This window comes from Prionailurus bengalensis, chromosome A2 (genome assembly GCF_016509475.1).
Source record: "Prionailurus bengalensis isolate Pbe53 chromosome A2, Fcat_Pben_1.1_paternal_pri, whole genome shotgun sequence".
Taxonomy (NCBI): domain Eukaryota; kingdom Metazoa; phylum Chordata; class Mammalia; order Carnivora; family Felidae; genus Prionailurus; species Prionailurus bengalensis.
This window is the reverse complement of record NC_057348.1, coordinates 135466119-135492407: the sequence shown is the minus strand read 5'-3', so window position 1 is coordinate 135492407 and position 26289 is coordinate 135466119. Positions and strand designations below refer to the sequence as shown.

General features: G+C 38.7%; 1 protein-coding gene and 1 pseudogene across 4 annotated transcripts in view; both read left to right on the top strand.

Moving 5' to 3' along the window:
* Positions 1-15432, top strand: part of CTTNBP2 (cortactin binding protein 2) — a 149874-nt gene extending 134442 nt beyond the window's left edge. For 3 of the 4 annotated variants that reach the window (XM_043589329.1, XM_043589330.1, XM_043589332.1), the window contains 7 exons: positions 1297-1475; positions 4212-4417; positions 4766-4951; positions 7324-7387; positions 8944-9076; positions 10346-10441; positions 14335-15432. In XM_043589329.1, the coding sequence (XP_043445264.1) occupies positions 1297-1475; positions 4212-4417; positions 4766-4951; positions 7324-7387; positions 8944-9076; positions 10346-10441; positions 14335-14580 (1110 nt within the window). In that variant the 3' untranslated portion in view covers positions 14581-15432. Of the gene's footprint in view, positions 1-1296; positions 1476-4211; positions 4418-4765; positions 4952-7323; positions 7388-8190; positions 8234-8943; positions 9077-10345; positions 10442-14334 lie in introns of those variants that run through there. The other variant, XM_043589331.1, reaches the window with a different exon arrangement.
* Positions 15433-25654: 10222 nt separating this feature from the next.
* Positions 25655-25885, top strand: LOC122486466 (annotated as a pseudogene).
* Positions 25886-26289: the final 404 nt, after the last annotated feature.

Here is a 26289-nt window from a genome sequence, read left to right as displayed (position 1 = left end):
ATGCCTTTCACTTACCAAGAATCACTACAAACAGGTTAATAAAACAGATTCCTTGGGTACATGTATGATGGGCATGAGAGGCTCCTGCCAACATCAGAAATCTCCTAACCACAGAACAGGACCCAAGCTTTGGGGGCACTTACACATTTGCTGGCACTTGATCACAGTTTCTTCGTACAATTCCTTCAAGGAATAGAAGTCAAGAGGTCTTTCAGGACAATACCAGGCATCCTACTAGCATTTAATAAACAATAATTATACCTTTATTAATAAGTAAATATTCAATTGTCATTAATTGTAGTACATGATCTCATTCTTGCTGGAAGAATATCAGAAAAAGAGAGATACGATTGTTCTTTTGAACAGAAGGGAAATTATGAGATCCCAAAGCCTCATGTAACATACTAATATCATTTTAACAGAGCTGTGGGGATCACTGAACCACTCTTTCATTTTGGCCAAATTATATCCCTTCAAGTAGGACCTACCCATATTCATAGACTGTCCCCTGTCTTAATATCATAATTACTTGATAAAACAGATTTATATGAATCTTATAAAATACTGAGTTAACAGCCATATCTGACTTTTTAAATAATTGAAGGATATTTTGCCTAATACTTTGTCCTTTTGTGAACCCTCTGTACTACAAATTTTGATTCTGTAAAATATAAATCTAAAAAGAACCTCTGCCATCAAAGCCTGTATGTTCTATACTAGTGTTTAAAATTTGCATGTTTAAAAAATTTGGAAACAAATTTTTTTTATGCCAGCAGAGCTGTGTGCATTTTGATGAAGTTTGCATTTTATCTGAGACCTTTTTTCTAGGGAAATTAAAATTAATACGAGGCGAACATGCCACAGATCCAGATGTACCATCTTGTCACTTACCCAAATATTGCAATAGCTAATGTCATTTTCTGCTTTATGAAATCAAAATCCTTTTGAACACTATGTGCAAGTCCCTGTGAGGTACTTTGTATGCATGTGAATAATAATTTCTTCCAAAATTGATATTTAAGAATTTGTGTAAGGTTTCTTGGTCGTCTTACTGCTCTTTTGTGTCTGAACCCTTTCATTTTGCATCATCAGCTGCAGGTCTGAACCTCATGCTAACACACTTGATATTGTGGATTAGCTGTCCCTCCCCCAGCCCCTCAGGCAGATCAGATCCAGCTTCATTTTTGTTTTATAGTTTTAAATGTTTGTATTTTTAATTTGTGAACTGTTAAAAACAGAAGGAAAGGAATCACTGTTCTAAGCCAAGCCCCATGTTCGGCCTCTCTGTCTCCGTAGTTCAGAGGTCAGGTGCCCTCTCCCTGTGATCCTGTGTGCAAGACTGTCGACTGGGCCCTGGCTGTCTGGCGCCAGCTCAACTCCTGCCTGGCCCGCTTGGGCACACCTGAAGCACTTCTGGGGCCGAAGTATTTCCTGTCTTGTCCCGTAGTCCCAGGACATGCCCAAGTGACAGTGAAGTAAGTGTCATTTCTCCTTATTTACCTGTGTATTTATTTACCTATTTATTTATTTATTTATTTATTTATTTATTTATTTATTTTTGAGACAGAGAGAGAGAGAGAGAGAGCATGAACGGGGGAGGATCAGAAAGAGAGGGAGACACAGAATCTGAAACAGGCTCCAGGCTCTTAGCTGTCAGCACAGAGCCCGACGCGGGGCTCCAACTCATGGACTGTGTGATCATGACCTGAGCTGAAGTTGGACACTTAACCGACTGAACCACCCAGGCGCCCCCTTATTTACCTATTTAAAATAGAGCCTTAGCGGGGCACCTAGGTGGCTCAGTCCATTAAGCGTCCGACTCTTGGTTTCGGCTCAGGTCATGATCTTACAGTTTGTGGGTTCGAGCCCTGCAGCGGGCTCTGTGCTGTCAGCACATATCCTTTCTTTCCCTTTCTCTTTGCCCCTCCCTTGCTGACTCGTGTGCGCTCTTGCACCCTTGTCTCTCAGATAAATAAACTACATTAAATTAAAATTAAATTAAAATAAAGCCATGGTCATGTTTGGGACCTGTGAGAGCCAGCATGCTGAAGGGCCACCTTGTATCACCTCCTGTCATCAACATGGAGTGGCAGAGCTCTGTGCTTCCTGTCAGAGGATGACCAAGACTTACCTGTTGGGTAGCTCCTAAGGAAACTGTTTTTACTAAGACCTAGTAAGTAGCAGTTTCCATCTGTCAGAGAAGGCTCCTTGGAATCCTGTTCAACATGTAGTGCTGTGTCTCCTGGTAAAGGCCTACCTGAGATATTCATCAAGGATCCTGTAACCAAGAACAAAAGCGTGCATTCTATTGATGAATTAAAAAGCTTCCTCCTCTATTAATGAGTATTTAAACTCACCATGTTTTCCTTTGTAACAGCTCACGAGAATAGACATATTAATAATAAGGTTAATGAAATAGAAAATCAGGAGGAAAAAATTCATCACAGTCCAGCTTAGTAAGGTTCTGTGATTGGCTGTTAGCATCGAGTCTGTCTTTCTGGCATCCCGGGCAGAAATCCATTTCGGAAAGCAGAGGATACAGACAATCTATCTTTTCTACGGTAACAAACTGTCAATTTCAAAACAGCTAATTGGGGAAAGGAAGAATTACAATATTAAAATATATACAGCATTTTCTTGGTAAAGAACAGAGATACATTTATTCATATAATCGCCTCTTTTGTCATCAGTGTTAAATTTAAGCATTTTTCACATCCAGAGTCTCAGGATTCTTAGGAGCTAATTTTGGCCTTTCCTATCTGAAGCACAGTCTTCGCCGGCAACTGTAGAGGTTCTGAGATGTTCACCCTACTTGCAGGCCAACGGGTCAGGCTGCCGCAAGTGCACAGTGCTGGATCGGGGCCAAGGACTTCATTACTCACAGTGTGGCCCCAGTCAGCACTCCATATTTGCATTGGTTTTCCTAGGTCCAGAGGTCCCAGGGGATGATGCATGGTGGCCCATGGATGCTGGCTTTGCCTCACCACTGCCCAACAATGGGCTTAGGAATGCCCCCATCCCCTGAAGGGGGGGGGGGGTGCTAGCAAATCCACCCACCCTTTGCCCTGGAAGGAAACATCACTTTTCTTATCCTAGTAAGGAAATAAATCTTCCTCCTGCTCCAGATGGAGACACCATCTCTATCTTCCAAGGCTGTTTGCCATACTAACGTCCTTGAAAAGATAGTCCAGAACTAAAGTGGACACTAAATGTGCAAAAATGCCATGGAGGATTATCTCCCAACAACCCTCTTAAGGAAGTGTGTTTTGTTTTGTTTTTTTTTAAATCAAAGCCTGCTATCTTTACCCCGTTAGCACCTGTAGGAGTACCTGTGCAAGTTTGACTCATGCTACAGAACACCAGACTTTTGTCTGTATTCCCTTATTACAGTTTTTTTCCTCTTGAATTACATATCATTAGACATTAACAGAGAGCTTAACATAGAGAGATGCTTGATACCTGGGTAAAAATTTTAACAGTCTTGAAAAGCGTGTGCTGATACCTAATGGTTTTGAAAACTTTGCTGTACGAGGAGTTGTAGTTTAGTTTCTACAGCCTTTAATCAAGTGTCTTTTATTTTTAATGTTGCAACAAAGTGTAATCTTTTTTGAAGGAATTTTAATTGCTATTGGATGCCCGAAACTTGGGTAAAGTCCTGCTACTACAGCTGTTACTGCAAAGAGTCCATCTTAGGAGACAGCTGGTTGACCCCATCCCTGCTCTGCAGGGCTAAGCCCACCTACATGCAGACACTGAGACTTTGCCTTGGGGTAGACAGATTTAATTTGCCACTGATGATAAGATATACCCCAGTTTCAGAAATATTAGAACATATGTGTCTTATTAAGAAAATATGGCAAGTAAGCTTAAGCTATTTAGACATACACTTCCAAGAAATATTTTTTGTAAACTTCTGCCTATAAATTTACCTTCCTTTCCATGTATTTTATTCATGCATTCATTCAACCCACACGTAAGCACTGATAACTGCTCTCAGTGATTTTATAAAACTGTTTTTCAATACACATTGTATTTCTGAGGTAAAATGTCACTTATTCAAATGTCACTTATTTCAAAACTACCTATGAAAGGTAGCATATCTGTAGAAACATTTAGTGTTTTCTCCATGATCTTCAAACTTGTCCTTTGTAGTATGGTGTGTGATTTGAGAGAGGCCGGGTCCTAACTGTGAACCGCCCTTCTCTTGCAAGGTGGATGGCTAAGCTGTGGAATGCTATCATTGCACCCAGAGTTCAAGAAGCAATATTGTCAAGAGCCTCTGTGAAAAGACAACCTGGCTTGGGGCTGGCAACTGCTAAAAAACACCCCAGCCAAGGACAGCAGGCTGTGGTTAAAGCTGCTCTCAGCATCTTGCTCAATAAAGCCGTGCTGCATGGCTGTCCCCTCCCAAGAGCAGGTACAGGGTTGGTGCTGGGAGGGGAGGGAAGGGGAGGAAACTCCCTCTTTTTGCATTTGTTATTAGGGAGCGATTTTTTCCTTCTTTGTAAGTAAAGAAATTATGTCGACTCAATGTATATTTCATACCATTGTTTCAGAACTCACTCTCTCTAAATTATTGGCTCATGTTTAAATTCCAGATCTCCAAGTGAATTTTGTTGGTTCACAGCATCCCTGCTTGGGTATTAAGCACAGCCATGATTCTGAAGAGTAATTTCTTGGAGAATTGCAATTGTTCTGTTTTGCTTGACTGAAACTGCATTATCACTGCCTTCCTTTTGGCAAAACGTGATTTGTGTTGTTTCAGAGCTGGACCAGCATGCAGCTGATTTCAGAGGAGGAAGTTTCCCTCTCTCTATAGTTTCAAGTTACCACAGTTACAGCAAGAAGAAAGGAGAGAGCGGTGCCTGGAGAAAAGTGAGCACCAGTCCTCGCAAGAAGTCTGGCCGCTTCTCTCCACCCTCCTGGAATAAGCCAGGCCTGAGTGAGGAAGGTGAGGGAGGCGTCTGTGCTGCCTGGAGGAGCGTGGGCACTAGTGATCGGGTTTCTGATTGCAAATGTGCTTTTGAGTTTTTCAATGCATATTTTCATAGAATGAACAGGGAGTAGTAGGTACATTTCCAAAACTATTTGGGAGAAATACTCGTTTGTTTTTTGTGGCATCCACAACTAAATCTATGTAGTTTTCTTCTTTTATGTGTCTAAAAGCCACATATATTTCTTGAAGTATGTGAATAGACATATTTGATACCAGTTTAAGGCCTTTGTGAGTGAATCAGTTTTAACTGTTTCTTTTTCATATATTGTACCATGTGCCAGGTTCTATTCTATACACTGGACATAGAGCAGAGAAAACACAAAAATCCCTACCCTCTTAGAGTTTACATTCTAACAAATCATCAAAGAGATTCAATATAATGGAAGATCATCTATAAAAAAGATATAAGTTCTCAATCTGACAAGATATAACGCATTTACTTCTGGTGTTAGACCTATTCATTTTGGCTTTGATAATAGGGTAGTCAACAATTATACAAATTATAAATGTCTTCTCTAAAGGAAATCCTTACTTAAGATAGAAAGATGTTCCAACCTCTATGCACTGTGGATTTCTGATATATGTAATTAACTGTAGGTCTTCAGGAGCCCCACCCCTACCCCCAACATATCCTGTTGTGTATAATTTAATGGCAATGTTATAGCAGTAGAGTTGCTACAAAAGAGAATATTATGCCTAACATCTTGAAACAAGAAAAATTGCTTTTGTTCTTTAATGTATTTTCATACTTAAGCTCGTATTTTGTTGATTTTTAATATTAATACATGAGGTAATTATAGACTCCAGCAAGTTGTGTGTCCATAAACGTGAGGAATTTTTTTTTAATGATTGAATAGAAACTCAGTGAATAAATTGAGAGTATACTTATACTTTTTTAAGGTAAATGTTGCCATTATTTCCCAAAGTTACAGTGTTTGATTCAGGGAGTAAAGTCATTAGACTCCAACCCCTAATATGGCCTAGAGACTCCCGAGGCGACCTTCTGCAGTAAGGACTATACCTCCCTCTTATTTATCCCTATGTATATTGCAAAAGAGCTCTAAAGTGAGTATTATCCTCTCCATTTCCAGGTAACAAAACTGAGGTTCAGAAACCCTTGGCTATGTGTCCACATCACCTCTTCTGGAAACATGGGGATCTGCAGTCCATGTTTTTGTTTCTTGCAAGTCCAGTGCTGTTTTCCTCCATCCATGTCACTTTAATCCCATGGTACATGGAATAATTCATAAACACTCCAGATAGGAGTCATCCAGGCTCTTCACTATTATTTCCAAGTTTGTTACAGTTTCTATAGGGTTTAAAACCAGCTTCTTGCTTGAGCCAAATAATTATCTAAATAATAAGCATTGTCAACATATACTTTATAGAGCTGACAAAATCAATAAAATGAATATGAATATAGAGCAACATTAAGGAAATAAACTCAGAAAACTTACATAAAATGTTTAAAAGTTAAAAAAATTATAAATGATTTGATGTTTATATTCAATAATTATACTCTTTGGAACATGAAACCTTACCTGAAAGATTAATAAAATTGTGTGCAACCACAGCATACACGGACATCAACAGAGATTTATAGAATCCAAGAACTAATTCTACAAAGTAAAATTCATGGGTCAGTGGTTAGGAGAATAAACCACTAACTGGTTAAGTACCAAACATACCTCTCTGGTTATTTCATTTTTTATAATGGTAAAGTTTTTTCCCAATAACTCCATTTGATAAAGGATTATTGCAGTCTTTGGGTTGATAGTTTTTTTGATGCCGTTGTTTATCAAAATAGAAACCCCTTTGCATTCTGTACAGATAAGTAGGGATGACCATAACGTTTGATAAAGACACAACCTTTTTTTCTCCAGACCTAAAATAGGTCACCAGCTTCCGGAGGCAGGAGCCAAGCCCAGGTACCTATATGGTAATAAGGGAAAGCCGCTAGTCCACCTCTCTGACAATGACAACAAAAGTATGGGGGAAAAACTAGTATGGAGATTATCTCTGATGATCTGCTCTTCATGAGGATATATTCAATTCAACTTCTCAAATCATTCTTTAAAGATCATTTGTGCTGGCAGCATTCGTACAATTTTGGAAGAGGGACCATTCATTTGTAACAGCAGTGCCTGGGCAGGAAGCTACATCCAGAGCCACTGCCCTGAGGAAAAACGCCTCAAGAGATAGATTCAATCCAAAAACCGTACCAAAGTGCAGAATCCATAGTCTGTTTCTTTTTAATACAGAGTTCAAGATGCACAGGGACAATGATTCATTCTCTTGGTAATTTTACTGTATTTTTCTTTGAACAGGTATCAGAATTAAAGCTGTGTCTCAGCAGAATTGTAACAGGAATGCTTCCCTGTCAAAACAAAAGTAAGTTTCCCTTTAACTTGGAGCAAATGATACGTGTTCCCATTATTTGTGCAGCTATAATAGCATTAAAATAATTTTTTTAAAAAATGGAGGTCATTCATTAAACTGAAATCTAAATGAATGTGTAATGGTAGGACAATTTTCCCTTGTAAGTTCTTTGGCCTAATAATCAAATTGACATAAAACAGATTACCAGAAGAAAAATTAATTTCCTATGTAGGGGAGCCCCAAAGACAGGAGACTCGGCAAGTCGGGCTGTTGAGGCTTATATGCCATCCTTAGCTAAGGAATGGGATAGGGGCCTGGGGTGCTTCACAGGACGCCAAGAGCAGATGCTTGCCTGCCGGACAGATAGGTATTTCAGATAAAAGTTATCTCTGGTAATAGCTCTTTCTGGACCAGCCCCCGATCTAAATTCTTTTAGGTACTTAAGGGAGAGGTAAAAGTTTTTCTTGAGTCAGCTGGGTCTTGATTGACTTCACATCAAAATAACCCACATGCCAGAGTGACACATTTTGGGATGGCATATTCTCCCCTTCAGATGAAATTAAAAAAAACATGTTCTTTAAGCTCAACATAAACCCTTTTTTGCTTTTAGTTTGTTGAAAAGGTCAGAATCATTATTGGCTTCATTTTTCATCTAACTTGATCATCATTAATGCATTTGACATAAAGATCTGATAAAACCCTACATTTGTGAACTTTTAAACAGGCTTTAGAAGAGTGATTTTTTTAAAATACTAGATTTATAGAAACTTGCTTTTAGGTGCTAAATGTTTAAAGTGATCATTTTATTTTCTTAGGTTGCTTGTACGGAATTGATTGGTTCAGCTTACAGATTTTGAGGTACAAACGCTTGGTTAATCATAGAATAGAAATGTTAGGGCAGTCTGTAAATAGCTCTCCATTGTAACCCAATAAATTGTGTGCCCTGTCACTTGACAGGTAACATTTAGAACGCTGGTTCACAGAATTACAGAAATGGGGTGTAAAGAGAGAGAAGATTGGTAAGGGAAACCATACCAGATGCTTCTTTCTGCCAGACACACTGCTAACTCCATTATATATAGCAGCCCATGTGAGTTCCCCAGTAACTCTATAATACAGATACAAGGAATCCATTACAGCAAAGGGAACCCAGAAACTAAACTGTTCAGGAGGCAGAAAAAAAATGTGACCCATGGCCATGCTGCTAGTAAGCGGTAGAGCCAAGTTTGAAATTCAGATTTGTTTGAGTGTATCACACTGCCCCCTTCTTCCACAGTATTTAGTGTCTTGGTTTCATTTAGGCTTGGAGAAAGGGAAGAAAAGGGAACAGTAAGGAGACCGGAATGATGTAAACCAAGTGGATTTCTCAGTGAATAAAATTTTATCTTATTGAGAAGTATTTTGAGTGGGAGTTACCAAAATTGTAGGAGAGTGAGTTGTGCCATCAAATGACATTTTAAAATCCTTTTAAGAGGATATTTAAAAACTCTTTTCTTACCCCACACCAAACCCCCAAAACTGGATTGTGGTTCCCACTTTGAAAAACTCTTTTCTGAACTTTGTATTAGGTCTTTAGAGAATGATCTATCATTGACATTGAATTTGGATCAGAGACTCTCTCTGGGTTCAGATGATGAAGCAGACCTTGTCAAGGAACTTCAGAGTATGTGCTCCAGCAGATCTGAATCTGATATAAGCAAGGTAAGCAGTACAAATGGGGGAGGACATTAAATGGCTTGCCCAACAGAAGAGAGATTGCTTTTTTTTTTTTTTTAGTGTTTATTTATTATTGAGAGAAAGAGAGAAAGAATGCTAGTGGGGGAGGGGCAGAGAAGCGAGACAGAATTCGAAGCAGGCTTTAGGCTCTGAGCCCGTCAGCACACAACCTGACGCAGGGCTTGAACTCACAAGCAGTGAGATCATGACCTGAACCAAAGTTGGACGCTTAAGCGACTGAGCCACCCAGGCCACCCCAGAAGAGAGAATTCTTAGAGCCACATCCCAACACTCATTCTCTGAAAGAAATTCCTTATTGAATAGTATGGTTAATGCTCCAAATCAAACCATCCTTACCTGGCTTCAAAAGCTTTTTCTTCCAAAATATCTTTTCTAAAATAATGGAGTTCTCTTTAGTACAGCCTGTTTTCCAAACTCTTCTGAAACACCTGAGGTTAAAATTGCAGCACATTCAGGCAGCATTAGGTTACCCAGGCTTTTTTTTTCCCTTTTTCCTAAGGTTGGCATATAAGTCATCTGTCCGTAAGAGAGCATCACAGCAGACTCATGTTATAGACACAGGAACATCCACAACTTTCCTTACAAATAAGAAAAATGGGCCTGTATAATCCATGTAGTCATAGTCTTTAAGGTGTGAAAATTGAGATCTAAATATAGAAATCAGTGACCCAGATTCACAAAGGTGATTTCACCAGCATCAAGCTCAACCTGTTTTGGGACTCTTCGAGCTGCAGCAAATCTAACCAGACTTCCATTATGAATGCCCCTTATGTGAAAGGGAGGATAAGTAGGTGGTTATAATGTGCAGGTTCCACTGAAAGACTCAGCTCTTACATCTGCACAGTCCTAGTCTCTAGGGCAGAGTAGAATTGGCTGTCTTATTTAACCTAGCTGGAAAGGAGATGAAATACTTATCTACTGGAAAATTAAGGTAATGACTGAAATCTTACAATTTTAGCCTTTCTTGCCAAGAAAGATTTTTTTTTTCTATAGGGCTCATTTGGCCATCTTCTTTTGATTAATAAAAACAAAAACAGACTCTCTTCCCATAGAGATTATTTCTCATGCATTTTCTGGTAGTTTCACTTAAAGACTTCAAGTCTTTGTTGTAAATAGTACAGTCCTTGAGGGCGTGTTCATAGAGCTCCTAAGGGTCAGAGAAAAATGGTAACACTTCTGTGGGTTTCCTGTAGTGACTTTAAGTTGTGCTTTGATAACTTATGTATTTTCCAGATTGCTGATTCCAGGGATGATTTAAGGAGGTTTGATGGTTCAAGAAACAACCCTGCATTTTCAACTGTTAATCCAAGAATGCCAGTGTCACCAAAGGTAAGTGCCCATTTCCCTGCAAAATGTTAGAAAGAAATGCTGTGGAAGACTCCAAAATTTTGAAGGTCTTTTGAGAAGGTCTCATTTGTTTTCATTCACATATGCTAAAATTAAATATACTGTAACTTCTGTCTTGTTGGTTCCATTTTAAAATATATTCGAGAACCTTTAAGATTTCCTGCATTTTGGAATTCCAAAGGGCTAAATAATGTAAATATCTATTACATGTGGAAAAAAAAATCTCCTTTTTAGTTTTGCCATGACACACGTTGGTTTCCGTGAGATACTTTCCTTTAAAAAACACGTCAGAATGGTAAGTAGAAGAGCCAGGATTCCAATAGATTTCATTAACCTCTCAAAATAACTTCTATGGTTGGTTAATAAATGCCAGATGGCCCAGCAGGGTACTGTGGGTGAATAGAAACAATAAAACTACTTCTTACCCAGTAGTTACTCTGTGAGGATGTAGGTTTCACAGAGACATTGAGTAATAGTTGGTTTGTTCACCAAGCCATGTCGAGTGTGGGTCACATCCTGTTCCCATCCGTTCCCAGGGTGGCTTACCAAGACCTGTGGGGGGTTTGCACAGTGCAGGATTATAAAGTAAGCATGCTGAGAGTATTGAATTATTAATCCTTATCTGCTCACCACAGCCCCTGCTCTCCCACTGTTCTATTAGGTCTCAGTCCCAATTAGTTATATGGGAGCTGTGTGTTTTGGGGGAAGAAGGTGGGAGTTATTGGCAAGGCTGAGGTCCTAAGTAAAAAAATATATAACATGATGATCTATAAAGGAAAAGCATGACCTTCTGTCTCACTCCTATCATAATGTCTGCCTCTCCTCCCCAATAGGGAACAGTTTCAAAAGCCCAGCAAAAGCATAATTTGGAGAGCATGTAAGGGACATTGCCCTAAGGAGGTGACTTGGAGTCTCTGTTGCGAATTTAGGCTGGAAGATATTTTGTTCAGGAGCTGTCCTTCAGCTTTTGGTTCAAAGCACATTTCTTGGGCCTCTTGGGACCACTCTTTATAAGGTTCCTTGTGGAACAGTCCATGGAAAGGCCATGAAGTCTGTGAGGAAGAACAGTGAACCATTATTTCTCCACAGGGTGAAGTCACTTTCCTCTGTAAAAATATATGCTGGTAGTAACCAACTGCCACTGTTTAATGATGACTGACTGGTTGCTACAGTAAGGTACTGTCCACAAAAACTAGTACTGAAAGAAGGATATGCTCAGGGCAGATTTTTTTTAAAAGAATAAGTTTCCTTTTATACCTTCTGGGCTCTTATAAAAGAACCATGGGGTTGTTTGAATATGTGATTTGAGGTGGGTATTAGGACAACTGCCTAATGAACAGATGGGAAGGGCCTGGTCTGCCATGGCTAGGAGGTGTTTTTCTCAGAACCTGCCAGCAGAGGGCAAAGTAACACATTTGACAGCTTTCTGAAAGCTTGGCAGGCTCATTGCTTTTCTGGATTTCTGATGAACTCAGCTAGCATTTCTTGGTTAGATGCCCAGTTTCTTCTGTTATCAGGAAGTAATTCTTAAAGGAAGAGCTCTCTGGGTTAGTTGAAATCACTTTCAACAATCATCATTTGCCATAACAGAACTCCTTACTGCTCCAACAGTAAGGGAATGTAGTGGGATTAATAAAAACAAATGCATATATTTAAATCACTGATAGAAAGATATTGTCTTCTCCTGAAAATCAATCTCAGACAAATAAAAGTTCTCATCTTTGCATAATGAAATCCACTTGATTATTTCTTTTTAAACCCCCCAGGGCCCAGATCACATTCCCCAGAGGTCCTGATGTAATCGGTCTGAGGTGCAACCTGGACTTTGGGGTTTTTGAATTGCAGCCAGTGCTTAGACCCACTGGTCTAAGACAGCTTTGGTCTGTGGTCCTCTTTCTTGTCCACCCCACTTCTTGTTTTTAACTGTATCTTTATGTAACTTACTTTTACATGTAATCCACCATTTCTGTACCACACTCTACACCTTCCTGTCTTCACCGTATGTCTCCTCTTCACCTTTCACAGCCCTATACATCCTTAAAGATCCATCTCCAATAGGGGTGCCGGGGTGGCTCAGTCAGTTAAGTGTCCGACTTCAGCTCAGGTCATGATCTCATGGTTTGTGAATTCAAGCCCCACATCGGTCTCTGTGGTGACAGCTCAGAGCCTGCTTCGGATCTGTGTCTCCCTCTCTCTCAAAAATACACCAAATATTAAAAAAAAAAAAAAAGATGGATCTCTAGTGGAAAACACTGTTTTCCTTTACTTTCTCCTCCCCACAGGGATTACTAGTACTCTCCTAGCTGGCAGCAGCCAGTCAATATGAATTGCTCTGATTTAATAATATTTTTTTTAAAAAATTGAAACTTTATATGCAGCACCTTTCTGTACAAACTCACAAGGTCTTTTTTTGAGCCTAATATCAATGTTGAGCATCAGTAAACTTAATATGGTTAACAGAACTTTGGAGTCTTAGCCCAGAAAGCACTAAACACCCTGAACTCTCCCAGTCCCAGGCTCTTGTACCTCTTAGCTTTAGGGAAAACACCTCGAAACCTGTGCTTAGTGGCCAGGGTGTCAGGAACATCACAGTGTATATCAGTCACTTGTCCTGTTCTCACACTCCCAGCCTTGAAGGTCTGTGGTCCTCACTAACACACCTCCTGTTCCATCCTCACACCTTAACACTCCAAGCACATGGTTAGCTGTGGAGGCTTCTTGTTACTTCATTTCACATTAGCATTTCCCATCTCAGACCACAAAGACGCACACACACCATTCCCCCTGCCCCCCAGCCTCCTTGCCATCATGATGCAGATGACTGCACAGAGGAGCAAAGAACACCACATATCACCTTTCCTCTCTCTGGGACCTGGCACTAATCAAGGCAAAATTATTTACAGGTTTCCTTCCCCTCACTCAGAGACTCTACTAACCAGCTGTTACCTTTATTACAACATGCCATTTCTTCAGATCAAATCACAAATTGGGATTGGTCTTTACTAGGCCCATGGCTAAGTCCCATTTTACAGATTTACAAAGATTCCCAAGAGAATTCAACTGCCAGCTAAGGCCACACAGTTTTCCTTTAGAAGCCACATTAAGTATTTTGCCTGTTACATTCTAGTTTTACATTTTAAGTCTTTTAATGGCTACATTATTTGGCTGCATTAAAAGAGAGAAAGTAATCAATGTCAACTGCTTGAGAGGCATTTGGAAATGCCTTAGGAACTCCCTTAGGGGGCTCCATGTTCATTGGTTGTGGAATTTTAGACGCTCTAGGGGAAAACACCTTGAGTGAGAGTTGAGAGCCTGACATCTTGTTCTTAATCACTGAGACTGGGGGCAAATCATTTTACCTGTCCCATTCTTCCACTAGGTTTAAACCACTATACTCTCTGCTTTAGGACAAGCACCTAGAATAGTGCCTATGCTTTGTAGTTAAACTATTAATCAATGCAGTTTTTTGAGCATTTACTTTTTAGTTTACAGGAAAGCAGAAAAGTTAGGGGACTTACCCAAGGTTGATATAGTTGATTTTTGTAGAGCTGCCTACAAATAGTTGCTTTGACCACTCCAATTTGATGATTCCTTTGGGGCCAGGACTTCAAGAAGCTCCCATTGGTGAGGAGATCCCAGACTTGTGATTCACGGAGTCTTGTGACACACGAAGGGCCTGAAGGAAAATCAGGCGGTGGGTCTTTAGGAAGTTAGTCACTCAGTCTGCTATTTGGTTTTTCAAGAGAACCATATTTAGGGGGAAACTCCTACATACTTGCGCAGACACACGGAGGAGGAAGAGTGAGGACCACTGTTAGCAGTTGGTAACCATGTCAGAAATGTGACAAACTTGTTCTGTTTCTCTTGTCTTACAGGAGGTCAGTCCTCTCAGCAGCCATGAAACTACGGAATGCAGCAACAGTCAATCAAAGATTGAGTTGGGTGTTTCAAGAGTTAAATCTTTCCTTCCTGTTCCTCGAAGTAAAGTCACCCAGTGTTCCCAGAACACCAAAAGAAGCAGCAGCAGCAGTAATACAAGGCAAATAGAAATAAACAACAACACAAAAGAAGAGATTTGGAACTTCCACCAAAATGAACAAGTAGAAAAACCTAACCAATAGGCCTGCCTACAATTGTCTCATTCTTAACTTCTGTATATTTCACACAGAAACCAAGGACAACAAGATGTAAATACCTTTAAATGGAGGAAATGTTTTCACTGTAATATAAAGTATGAGTGCGGGACCACTATTCAATTCTTTTGTAAAGAATGTATTTATAACCAACATTTTGTCACTTTTTTTTTTTTTCCAATTCTGTAGGATTGAACTTCAATACCAGGAAGTGATACCAACTTTTCAAGTAGTTTTATAATAGAAATATTGTAATAGTTTTAATCAACATGTTCAGGGGTATTAGAACTGTCAGTGTACTGTATATCTATATATATGTATATATGTATATTTTAAAAAGTCCATGAACCATATTGCATACACGTTACAAAATGTACAACATTGGCTTTTAAATAGCGATCATAATTTTATGTTGACTAGAAAGGGGCAATAACAAACCATTTCTAAACAGTTAATTTCCATTAAAAGCCATATTAAGTATTTTGCCTGTTAAATTCTAGTTTTACATTTTAAATCTTTTCATGGTTAAATTGCTGATTGGTTGCATTATGTATATTTATGCATATAAGTTTGCATTATGACTCCTGCAAAATATGAAATTATATAATGCAATAAAAGTGTTATCTTTCTTACAAAAGTTTTGTACCTAAGTGGATATAACTGCAAATGCTTCAATAAATTAATTTAGAGTTAACTCCCTCTTCTATTTAATTCTAGTAGCACAACTGATAAAGTTGACAATATTTTCTGGAAGTGTTTCTTTGAAAATTACTAATGAAATTACATATACAATTCAGAGTTAAAATGCTTTGACACCAATAAAATACTGAATTGGTGAAATGCTTTTGCAGTAGAGTTTCTATCTATATAGCTCTTTGTGTTCACTTACCAAATGTGTTCTCCACACTGGCTTTTCAGTAGCTGTTCACAGAAAGGCCCACTCTTGTCAGAAAGTGTTAAATAAAAACAAAACATTTAAGTGGAGCTCTAAGAATAAGATGTTCACTGAACATCTTTTTCTCTCATAAATACCCCCCAAAAGGTATGATTTTATACCAAAAATTAATAGTTGTCTAAGAGTATTGTAAGCCCTCTCTTGGCCAGAATGGTTATTTACATTGAAGTATACACATGTGCATTGATACTATATTAAACTCTACAAAAATGTCTGCAAGGAACTTAAAGTGTGATTAAGATTACTCCACAAGGGATGAATTAGAGATCTTTCTAGCAGGGAAGAACTCGATTCCAACATGTGTCAGCCTTCTACCTGAGCTTCATCTTTGCAAGGCAAATCCCAGGGGTATAGAGCTGGGCCCTTATGCACAGCAAAGTGTGCACTGAAGTTGGGATGGGGGGGACCGGGGAGGACAAGGGACAGAGTGTGGGTGGAAGGAAGAGGCCAGGGGAAAGGCTTAGTCTTCAACACAATAACTCCTTTGAGTTGGACTCAAATTCTTGTTGCCCTGGTGGCATTTGCTACTTCTCTCAAGTGTTCTAACAAAGCCACTAAATAATCTCAAAATCAGAAACCAGATTTAGGTGGCTCTGATTTGTTTCCTCCTGCTTGCTTAAACCTGCTCAGATTATATCCATTTGTAATTCTTAGGCATTGTGATTAGGCACCATGTTTTATATTAGCTGCTTTTCTGAAGATAAAGATCCCATTATAGTCAAGCACCAGAGAAAACAAAAGCAAATTTGAAATACATTATTAAGATGACTTATAGTACCTGATCTTGCAGCTTTGTCAGTAAAACTCAACATGTACACTTTTTATAATTGGATGGCAGACTGCAAGATGTCTAAAGAGGGCATTTAGATCAGGGGCTCAAAATACAGAGATCCACTAATGGATCTTTATCTCAATTTAGTGAGTCACAACTAGCCATTTAAAAAAAAATTTTTTTAATGTTTATTTTTGAGAGACAGACATGGCACAAGTCAGGAGCAGAGAGAGGGAGACACAGAATTGGAAGCATGCTCCAGGCTCTGAGCTGTCAGCACAGAACCCGACACGGGGCTCGAACTCACGAGTTACGAGATCATGACCTGAACCAAAGTCGTCGGATGCTCAGCCGACTGAGCCACCCAGGTGCCCCACAACTAGCCATTTTTAAAAGTAGAATAGAAAGTATCACAGTACATCATATTGTCAAGGTAAAAATGGTTTGTTTCTGTTATGTAGATGTATGCATGTATGTACTGGGCTGTGATGTGAAGCATAGCTTTCTGTGGACATAACCAAAAATCTTTCAGAGTCGATATGGTGTAAGGGAGCCTAGTGGTGGGGATGGCATGGAGTGAAAAGATCTTTGATGATAAACTGCCTTAGGGCTGGATGAAGCACTGTCATTTATTTGCTGTAAGGTCTAAGACAAGTTTATTTCTTTAATGCAGTTTTCTCAGCAGTAAAGTAGGGTCCTTACAACCCATAAGTTGTCTGTGAGCATTAAAGAGGTTATACAATAAAGTGTTCCTAGCTAATAACTCCCTCATTCCTAATAAATCTTACAACTCTTTGAGGCATTCCAACATGTTTTCAAAGTATAATCAATTCACAAATGCACCTATATTATAAGCATCAGATTTTAAATAAGAACATGAAACAAGTGATAGAAATATAATTGAAAATAAACTATAAAATACATGAGCAATTTCCACTTTCAGGTTGAGTTTCTCAAAAAGAAAAAACTAATATATCTCACATTTGCTTATATAAAAGAGAAAACAAGTATAGACTTCATAAAATCTATTGAGGAAACTAGCCAATTTTGATCAATAAGGTTGAATTTTCAAAAACGCAGTATTTTTTTTCTGTGCAGTTAATAATAAATTATAATTGAAAATTAAGTTTAATTGGCTAGCCATAGCCATCACCTGATTGAGGTGCCTATTAGGAACAATTATGACCCATTAAAGAAAAGTCAATCTCTGAAGTTATTTGACGTTTTCTGAATTCTATGCCACCTCTTTGCAAGATCATCCTTCTCACAGAACTTCCCACAAATATTAAAGGAGTAAATTAGTGAATAGATATCCTTTGTTTAGTTTTTATGATAAATAAATGTTTAGTTGTGGACAAAGATGTCTGTTGAGTATTAATTAGAGGGGACTATAGAAATAGAGAAGAGATATGCAGTTACACAGTATGTCTATTCTGTCTTTAATGGTGATGATAACAATATCAGGAGTCATGACCTCACATTCTGGCCACAAAGCTGACACTTTCTATCTCTACGCTTCAGTAGCCTCAGTTAAAAAAAAAAAAAAGAGAGAGAGAGAGAGAGAGAATTAGAGCTTCTTCTTATTCCCATAAAGGAAAGCACAACAGAAAATCAGAAATCCTGTTAGTTCTCATATATTCTGATATGTTACGAGGGAGTCAGCTAACCAAACCATAAAAGTTATTTGGCTAATATTTTAAGAAAATCAAGAATATACTTTTCTTTAGCTAATTCAGAAGTTTACATTTGTTCAGACATTTGTTTCATTTGTCTTCAGCCATTCATTATTCATTAAAGTAATGTGTACTAGGGATAGGGTGTTAGGAGGTTCCAGGTGCCTCTCAACTTGGAGCTTACAGTTTATTGGGGTGAGACAGTGAGTAAAGAAACAAAACAAAGTAACTTTATATCCTGTATGTTCTGTAAAAGAAATCAGTAGAACGATGTGATAGAGCATGCTTGGAAAAGGTCATGGATGAAGGGTTACTTTAGGGCAGACTAGTTCAAGGAAAGGTCCCCAAGGACCTAACATTTACTCTGGTATGTGAGGATGAAAGGGATGAAGGGATGCAGGAGCCAGAAGTTACAGAACTGGTAACTGCCCTAAAGAAGTACCAGGAAGGAGCCCGAAGCTTGAAGCACATTTAGCTAGGAGAAGAATTAACAGAGATGAAGGTGGGTGGTGTGGCAAAGGTTGGATTCTGATATAGGCTCTGGTAAGAATCTGTAGCACGAGAAGTCACTGGAGAGTTTTAAGCAACTATCAGGCATTCATTTATATTTTTAAAAGCCTGTTTAGAGAGATCAGTGCTGTCCAAAAGGAATGTAATATTAGCCAAAAATGTGAGCCACATACATACTTTTGAGCTTTCTAGTAGCCACACCTTTTAAGGGGGCTTAAAATAATACATGGGAAGCCTGGGTGGCTCAGTTGGTTAAGTGTCCAACTTTGGCTCAGGTTATGATCTCACAGCTTGTGGGTTCGAGCCCCACATCAGGCTGGGCTGACAACTCAGAGCCTGGAGCCTGCTTTGGATTCTGTGTCTCCCTCTCTCTCTCTGCCCCTCCCTCTCTCCCTCTCTCTCTCTCTCTCAAAAAGAAACATTAAAAAACTTTTTTTTAAATAAAAAGAAAAATTATTGCAAAGTTTATTTAATCCACTATATCCAAACATTATTTCAAAAATGATTTTTATAATCAATATAAAAAAGCATTGAGATATCTTACATTATTATTTCACATTCTAAGTTCTTGACATACACTAAATTTTATAGTAAAAATGAAGACAAAATATTTTTAGATAGAAAAAAAGCTTGCTGTCATCAGATCTCTATTCCAAAAAATACCAAAGGAAGTTCTTCAAATGAATGATTCCTGATCAAACCATGTATCTTACCCCCCAAAATGAGCAATGCCAGAAATAATACGTATGTGGGAAATAAACTTTGTATTTTTAAATTATCTAAGAGATAATTGCTTAAAGGGAAAAATTAACAATGAATGGATGTAGTTTATGACATAAATAGAAGTAAATGTATGACAAAAGCACAAGAGATGGGACAGGATGAGAGAAATGGAGGAAACAATGGTAAGTTCTTACATTTTACCTGAAGTATTACAGTATTATTTGAAGGTACAAGGTCATAAGTTAAATATGCACCTTCCAACTAGAAAAACTAAAATTAAAACAAAATGTGTAACTAGCAAGTCAAAAGTGGAGATGAAATTGGAATAAAAAATAACCAATTAATCAAAAACAGGAAGCAAACACATTACAACAAAACAAAACCCTATAGACCAATAATCCTTGTGCACAGAGAAGCAAAAATCATTAATAATATTAGAAAATAGAATCCAGCAACATATGAAAAAGATACATTACATCCAAGTGAGATTTGTACCAGGAACGTGAGGTTTGATAAACTTTCAAATATCAATCATTACATTAAAAGGATCATATACCATGATCAAGTGGAATTCATTTCTGGAATGCAAGGATGGTTCAACATATGCAAATTGATAGTTATACATCACATCAATACAATAAAAGATAAAAATTATATGATCGTTTCAATAGATGCAGAAAAAGCATCTGACAAAAATTCAACATCTATTCATGATACAAAAAAACCTCTCAACAAATTGAATCTAGAAGGAACGTATCTCAACATAAAGGACAAGCCTAGAGCTAACATCATACTCAATGGTGAGAAGTTGAAAGCTTTTCCTCTAAGATCATGAATAAGACATGGGTGCCAACTCTCACCACTACTATTCAACATAGTATTAGAAGTCCTAGCCAGAGTAATCAGGCAATAAAAAAAGGTAAAAAAGGCATCAAATATCAAAAATGAAGAAGTAAAATTGTCTCTGTTTGCAGATGACATAATCTAATATATAGAAAATCCTAATGACTCCACAAAAATAACTGATCAATGAATTCAGTAAAGTTATAGAATAAAAAGTCAACATGTGAAAATCAACACCATTTCTATACACTAACAACAAATTATCTGAAAAATAAATGAAATAATCCTATTAACAATAGCATCAAAAACAATAATATACTTAGGAATAAATTTAGCCAAAAAGGTAAAGGTCTGTACACTTAAAACTATCGGACATTGATGAAAGAAATTGAAGAAGACATAAATGGAAAGATAATCAGTGGTTTATGGATTGGAAGAATTAATGTTGCAATGTCTATATTATCCAAAGTCATCTACAGATTTAGTACAATCCCTAATAAGACTCTAATGGCATGTTTTACAGAAATATAAAAAAACAAGCCTAAAATTTGCATGGTACTACAAAGACCATAGCCAAAGAACAGCCAAAGAAATCCTGAGAGAAAAAAAAAGCTGAGGCATCATACTAATTTCAAATTATATTACAAAGTTATATTAATCAAAATAGTATGGGAGTCTGGTTCAAGATGTCAATAGGAAGATCCTGCACTCACATCCTTACATGGACATACTGCATCTATAGCTTTATATGGAACAATTTCCCCTTATTAAAATAAAACAAACAAACAGGGGCGCCTGGGTGGCTCAGTCTGTTAAGGGTCTGACCCTTGATTTCGGCTCAGGTCATGATCTTACAATTTATGACAATGAGCCCCATGTTGGGCTGTGCTGCCAGTGTGGAGCTTGCTTGGGATTCTCTCTCCCTCTCTCTCTGCCCCTCCCTTGCTCACATACGATCTCCCTCTCTCAAAAATAAATAAACTTAAAAAGAATAAGAAAAAAGACCCAGAAACTGGTGGTGCAACCCATTCACACCGAGCAAACAAGGGAGAAACCACATCAGAGAAGGCAGGAAAGTCTGAGACACAATCTCATCATAAACTCCACCCCTGGTATAGTGAACAAAAGTTGAAAGGGAACTCAAAACCCAGAGCTTCTCCCAGCAGAGTGAAGGGAACAGAGGAGGCTGGTGGATGCAATCTCCGTGGTCTCTGCCTGGCTCTAGCTTGCCAGCATCTTACAGAAAGGAACTTATACCATTCTCTGGTGCTTTGATTTTTATAGCTATTGCCAAGGAACACTTTTATATTGCCTGGCCCTCGGTGGCCCCGGGAGGTTTATGCTTGTGGGTCCAGCAGGACTGCAGCTACCACCCCAGGGCACAACAAGAAGAAGCAGACCCAGGAGCTCAATATTTCTGGGAAGAGGCCAATTACTTTATCATCACAGCTACAGTTTTATGGGCAAGCTTCTAACTGAAAACACATCCAATGGCTAACTGTAAACCTTTCTTAAGACCTTGGAGGGTGCGTGATATCTTCACACTCTCCCTCTGCCACACTCCAGAACACCAGCATCACACATTTTGCATTTGGTGCACTGCTGTCAGTGGCTGCGGCCCAGGAGATACACCTTGATCACCAGAGTCTGGTGGCCAGGGGTCTGGTATTCCTGGGTTCTCCAGGACCGTAACAATTGGAGACACAGTTCTTGGCAGGCTACTACTCCCAAGGCACTGCATGGAGAGCAGAGGGAAATGCATCCCCAGTTTTTCTGAGAAAAAGTCTACTTGCTAGTCCTAGAACTTTGGCCTTAGGGGAAGGTTTCAAAATTGGCACACACCTGGAGACTACATAGGCACTCTCAGGGAATGCAGATCAGGGGACACCATCTCTGCATTCTTCCTCTGCCTCTCTACATCTCATCAGTTCCTCCCAGAAAGAAGCTTGACACTTACCTGAAGCCCAGCTTTTTTGCAACTGCTTCCCAGGGGCTCCTCCAGATCACCTGGCTCTGGGAACCTGCAGGGCTCCTTTGTGGTCCCAAGGGACTATATATATATATATATATATATATATATACTTTAACAGCTGTTGCCTGAGGGTCTGGCTTCCAGTCGGCCTAAATCTAGGTGCTGACTGAAATCCTACCCCCCACTTTGGAACATTGACTGGTCTTAGTACATTTTCAACTACTGGGAGCTATTAATAATTAAATAGGCTGTTTGTACACTCAGAAAGTTTTAAGAGTCAACCAAGAGCTAGGGCAGAGTTGAACAATATGGTTTATCTTCTACATAAGGACAACCCTCTAAGACTGGGAGATGTGGATATTTCATCTAATACACAGAAACCAATACAGATAGCCAAGAAAAATAAAGAAACAGAGGGATTTTCCAAACAAAAGAATAAGACAACACCTCAGTAAGCTAAAGGAGCCTAGCACCATTAGACCAGCCTTACAAGAAATGTGAAAGTGTTCTTTAAGCTGGAACAAAATGATGCTAATTAATAACAGGAAAACACATGAAAGAATAATTCTCACTGGTAAAGGAAAATATATAGTAAAAACAGTATATTAATCATTTATAAAGCTGAAGTTAAAAGGTAAAAGTAATAGGGGCACCTGGGTGGTTCAGTCGGTAAGCATCTGACTTCAGCCTAGGTCATGGTCTCACGATTCGTGAGTTCAAGCCCCACGTCAGGCTCTGTGCTTGCAGCTGAGAACCTGGAGCCTGCTTCAGATTCTGTGTCTCCCTCTCTCTCTGCCCCTCCCCTGCTCATGCTCTCTGTCTCTCAAAAATAAATAAATGTTAAACAACAAAAAAAAGTAAAAGTAACACCTGGGTGTCTCAGTTGGTTAAGTGGCTGACTTCAGCTCAGGTCATGATCTCACATTTCGTGAGTTCAGGCCCCACATTGGGCTCTGTGATGACAGCTTCAGATTCTGTTTCTCCCTCTCTCTCTGCCCTTCCCTCGCTTGTGCTCTCTCTCTCAAAAATAAACATAATTTTTAAAAAATAGTTAGTGAAGGGCTACACAAGATTAAAAGATGTAAAATGTGACATCAGAAATAAAATGTGGGTGAAAGAGTAAAAATACAGAGCATTAGAATATGTTCAAACTTCAGTTTTTATCAACTTAAATTAGTTATAAAAATAAGTTATATAAGTTTCATGGTAGTCACCAAGCAAAAGCCCATAGTAGATATGCAAAAGATAATAAGAAATGAATCTAAGCATACCGCTGAAGAAAGTCATTAAATAACAGAGGAGAAGAACAGGAGAAGAAAAAAGAAACAAGGGAACTACAAAACAGCTGGAAAACGATTAACAAAATGGCAATAGGTATATACCTATCAATAATTACTTAAAATGTAAGTACACTAAATTCTCCACTCAAAAGCCAAAGAATGAATTGATTAAAAAAAGAGCCCATCTATAGGCTGCCCACAAGAAACCCAATTTAGAAATCAGGCCACACACAGACTGAAAGTAAAGGAATGGAAAAAGATATTCCATGAAAATGGGAGCCAAAAGAAAGCTGATGGTAGCTATATTTATATCAGGCAAAACACTTTGAAACAAAAACTAATAATAAAGAAGGACATTACATATTGATAAAGGGGTCAATCCAACAAGAGGATACATTTATAAATAATTATGCATCCAACATAGAAGCACCTAAATATATAAAGCAATTATTAACAGACCTAGAGGGAGAAATAGACAGCAATACAATAATAGTAGGGGACTTTAATGTACTACTTAAATTCCTGGATAGATCATCCAAACAGAAAATCAATAAGGAAACATTGGCCTTAAGCAACACTTTAAACCAAATGAACTTAACAGATATATAAATAATATTCTATCCAAAAGCACTATAATACATATTCTTCTAAAGTGCACATGGAACAGTTTCCAAGGTAGATCATATATCGGGCCACAAAACAAGTCTTAACAAATTTAAGAAGACTCAAGTCACATTAAGCACTTTTTCTGACCACAATGATATGAAACTAGAAGTCAATTACTAGGAGAAAACTGGAAAAGTTCACAAATATCTGGAGACTAAGCATGCTACTGAACAACCAGTGGGTCAATAAAGAAATCAAAAGCAAAATAAAAAAATACCTTGAGGCAAAAGAAAAGAGAAATGCAGCACACATCAAATGGGATTCAGCAAAAGCAGTTCTAAAAGGGAAGTTCATAGCAATAAATGCCTAAGTCAAGAAACTAGAAAAAGAAGATCAAAGCCCAAAGTTAGTAGGAGGAAGGAAATAACAAAGATAAAAGCATAAATTAATGTAAGAGAAACTAAAAAGTCATTCTGTGCTCATGGATGGAAGAACTGATAATGTTAAAATGTCCATACTACCCAAAGCAATTCAGATTCAATGTAATTCCACTAAAAATTCCTATGGCATTTCTTACAACCCAAAATTTGTATGGAACCACAAAAGATAGTGAATAGCCAAAGCAATTTTGAGGGGAAAAAAAAAAGATGGAGGCATCATGTTCCCTGATTTCAAACTATGTTATAAAGCTACAGTAATCAAAACAGTATGGTCCTGGCATAGAAACACACACAGAGATCGATGGAACAGAGAGACCAGAAGTAAATCCATACATTTATGGTCAATTAATTGATGACAAAGGAGCCAAGAACATACAATTAGGAAAGGATAGACTTCAATAAATGGTGTTAGGAACACTGGACAGTCACATGCAAAAGAACGAAAACTGGACCCCTGTCTTAAACCATTTACAAAAACTAACTCAAATGGATTAAACACTTCAATGTAAAACATGAAACCATAAAACAGGTGGTAAGTCCCCTGGCACTGGTGTTGACGATTTTTTGGATTTGACACCAAAAGCAAGAAAAGCAAAAATAAGCAGGTGGGACTGCATCAAACTAAAAAGCTTCTGCACAGCAAAGGTAACCATCAACAAAATGAAAAGCCAGCCTGTTGAATGGGAAAAAATATTTACAAAGTATATATCTGATAAGGGGATTAATATCCAAAATATGTAAAGAATTCATGTGACTTACTAAAACAATCTGATTAAAAAATAGGTAGAAAATCTGAATAGATACTTTTCTAAAGAAGACACACAGATGTCCAACAAATACATGAAAAGGTACTCGGCATCACTAATCATCAAGGAAATGCAAATCAAAACCACAGTGAGGTATCATCTCACACCAGTTATAAGGCCTATTAGCAAAAGGAAATAATAAGCATTGGCAAGGATGTAGAGAAAAGGGAACTCTTGTGCACTATTGGTGGAACTGTAAACTAGTAGAGCCACTATGTGCCAGTTTGGTACGATATGGAGGTTCTTTTTTAAAAAATTCAAAATAGAACAATCATACAACCCAGCAATCCCACTTCTGATGATTTAGCCAAAGAAAATAAAAACATTAACTCAAAAAGATACCGGTACCTCCATGTTAATTGCAGCATTATTTATGTTAACTAAGATATGGATCTGTCACCTCCACCTTCTGCCCCACACCAGCTGTGCTCACCAGGGTCCCGCATTTCATTGTTAGGAGGCTCTGGCCCTGTGAGCCCACAATGTCAGGCCCCAGTGGGGACTTGGGCATGCCAGTGGAGGCAGGTGAGGATGTCAGCTTTGGTGCTGCCATCAACTCCATGTTGGACCAGATCAACTCCTGTCTGGACCACCTGGAGGAGAAGAACGACCACCTCCAAGCCTGCCTCCAGAAGCTGCTTGAGTCCAACTGGTAGAGACACCTTGAGTTCCAGCAGAAGCCTGGGGAGGCCTCTAGTGATGCCAGTCCTTAGGCTCTGAGAGCCCCCAACCAGCCCCAACCTTGCCTCCCTGGATTAGGCTCTGGCCTGGGCACTCACCAGCTGGCTTAGATACCTTCTCAAGGTCTGGCTGACAGGTCCCCTGGTGGACCTGCCCACCTGGGTCCTCCCCTTGGCATGCCTAGGCCAGCCCCAAACACCTGGGGCTGCCTGCCTGGCCTGCCTGCCCAATTGCAGGGCACTCCCCACACTGCCCAGGCCTGGAGTGCCCACATTAAATGGTTCTCACAACAACAACAACAACAAACCAACAAAAAACAATAGCTATGACATGGAAACAGCTTAAGCATTCATCGACGGATGAATGGATAGAGAAAATATGGTAAATATGTACAATAGGAATTATTAAGTTATAAAAAAAAAGAAGGAAATACTGC